Consider the following 2,546-nt stretch of genomic DNA (forward strand, 5'->3'; position numbering starts at 1 on the left):
ATTTGCATTATGTTTGTCCCTTATTGCACAACAAGCATTCACTTACGCGCATATAAAGATGGTTTTCGTTTTCGTTCATGCACCCCTGTGCGATCATTATGACTGTATGCCTGCTTCTGTAGGTGGGCGTAGATGAAGCATCTTCGGGCTAGCTTGGAAAGGGCTCCCTTATATAATCTTAAAGAAAGGTTTAGGAAGTCGTTTATTTTGCTTTGGGCCATTCCATCATTGCATCAGCATCCCGTCTATTCATTGATTTGCCAGTCCAGGTTGAACGTGCCTCTGACCTGAGCGACATAATATATTTCTTTCGCTCCTTTTAAAAGGAATATTGACCGATTACAAGAACGCACCGTACGTATTCTGAGTGGTCATCGTACAACTAGGGTTCAAGCAAAGTTCTCAGTTCACAAGGCGGCGTGGGCGATGTGCGAGATAGTCGTTTGGGTTTTTCAGTCCTCCCCTCCTGCCCCTGGGCCGGGTGGGGTGGCGGACTTGGGGCCGGTACACCTTGTGCAGTTTTATATACATGCACACGGGTGCCTGTGTGTGTGTGTCTGTCTGTCTGCCTGTCTGTCTGTGCATGTCTGTGTGTGTTAACTATCTTGGATCTGGTGCCCCAGGAGGGTTGCATCGCGCTCGAGTAACACTACCGCACGTGTGTACGGGTGTACGATTACCTTACTTAGCGAGCCACGTGAAAGGGATCATCGCTTCACCTGAACACATCTCTGCATGCGTTATTATCATGTGTCTGTGTCTCTGGGTATGTGCGTTTGTATGTCTGAGCGCGTGTGTGTGCACCCTCATCCTCTTCCACCATGCCGCAGATCTCGCAGGCGCCCGTAGGGCCCGGGAGGACTCCTCACCGTCCATCGGCATGGTGGTGCATCCGGCCTCGTGGGGTCGATAGATTTTTTTTTGCAGCTCTGTTGGGTAGGGGATGTGGGAGATGTCGGTAGGCCGGTAGCCGCATGAGGGATGGAAATAACGGATTTAATGGTTGGGATTTGCCCCTTTTAGATAGCGCCGTACCATGTACGGTATCTTCTTCTATGATGGCGTACGGGTGTACGGAAGGTGCGCGGACGCAAACGCCAGATGCCAGGTTTCTTCCCATGACAAGGTTGGGCGCCGGTCGGTCCCGGCCATGTAACTTGTTTCACACCTGTGCGTTGTCCCTCCGACTTCCTGTGCCGTGTTTTACTTCATCGGACTTGCTCTATGATGTGAGATCTGTTTATCCGTTTGATATTTTGTTTGTTTTTTTGTCTATCTGTCGTGGTTGAGCTATCTATCGACGTGGGCCCGCCCTCGGCGGCGGCAGCGGGCGGCGAGTAGCGGTGGTAGCTGCCTGAACGGGCGGGAGAGGGGAAATATCAGGGGGGTGAGGGCGACAGGTCAGAGCCCCTGTAGGAGGAGCTTTGCGAGGGTGGGTGTGTTGTCGGTGCAGCAGCTGGGGGGAAAGTGCATTGGGTACGCAGCCGGTATGCTGACTGGGACAGAAATATGCGCCAAGAAAGGAGGCGGTGTTTGTATGCTTGTTTGTTTGTTTGTATGTATGTTGTTACAGGGTGGTATAGCTTCACCAGCGGCCCCCTTTCCCGAGGCAGTTCCGTGCTCTCCCCTGCGAGAGGGGCACCCTAATCCTGTTTGTATGTATGTGTTTGCATGCTCGTTTGTTTGTATGTATGCATGTGTTTGTTGGTATGTATGTGGAATCATCTCCCTTATGTTGGAATGATGTGTCAAGAAGACCCATCAAGGGGGTAAGGGACACGTCAGTCCGTCAAGCTGTACGTGCCGTACACAGGTAGCACACATGCACACATACAGAGGCGACATGACCTGTTTCTCTGCTGTTGTGCGTGTGTGTGCGTATGTCTGTGTGTTTTACTATGAACTGAGACATGCTCTCATGTGTATGTGTTTGTATGCATGTATGTATGTGTAAATGCGTTTTACACATCCTCAACGAACCTCATTACTTTTCAAACGAACTAAGGTGTGACGAGAGCATCTCTACTTATCTACGTTCGTACTTATCTCGGAGGTACGAGGCAGCTTGCGGGGGGGTCGGGGCCAAACATGGTGCCAAACAAGAACTGACCGATGATGAAACAGTTGTCAGTTGTCAGGAACTCGCACACAACGAACTTAACCACTAAAACTACCTACACTACTATAGGGGCCCCACAGCTCGGCAAATAAATAGACCCAGACAGACCGGCTCTCTTCTACACACATGCACGGCCCTACTCTTCACGAGTCTGGACTCCAATGTAACAATACACACACACACACACACGCTCCCGCACACACACACACACACACACACACACTCCCGCACACATGCGCCTACACCTTCATTCATCTACACCAAGACAACCACTCTGCAGCGCGTAATGACGTACGCGGCGCTGCATACTTCTGCCTCCTACTCTACACATTAAACCACGAAAGAGCACATGTCGAGCTTTCCCCCCCGCCCCTGACTTTATTCGGCCCCCCCATTCTCCATCACTGTTGCAGGGCCCTCCCCACCA

General features: G+C 51.3%; 2 protein-coding genes across 2 annotated transcripts in view; one reads left to right on the plus strand and one right to left on the minus strand.

Moving 5' to 3' along the window:
* Positions 1 to 152, plus strand: part of VOLCADRAFT_87584 (uncharacterized protein) — a gene marked incomplete at both ends in the record, with an annotated part of 10,493 nt that extends 10,341 nt beyond the window's left edge. The window contains one exon of the mRNA XM_002947271.1: positions 123 to 152. Coding sequence (XP_002947317.1) covers positions 123 to 152 — 30 coding nt within the window. The remainder of the gene's footprint in view (positions 1 to 122) is intronic.
* Positions 153 to 1,294: 1,142 nt separating this feature from the next.
* VOLCADRAFT_87585 (uncharacterized protein) overlaps positions 1,295 to 2,546 on the minus strand; it is a gene marked incomplete at both ends in the record, with an annotated part of 10,349 nt that continues 9,097 nt past the window's right edge. Inside the window, one exon of the mRNA XM_002947411.1 lies at positions 1,295 to 1,354. Within this exon, the coding sequence (XP_002947457.1) occupies positions 1,295 to 1,354 (60 nt within the window). The remainder of the gene's footprint in view (positions 1,355 to 2,546) is intronic.

Source organism: Volvox carteri (genome assembly GCF_000143455.1).
Source record: "Volvox carteri f. nagariensis unplaced genomic scaffold VOLCAscaffold_6, whole genome shotgun sequence".
NCBI lineage: Eukaryota > Viridiplantae > Chlorophyta > Chlorophyceae > Chlamydomonadales > Volvocaceae > Volvox > Volvox carteri.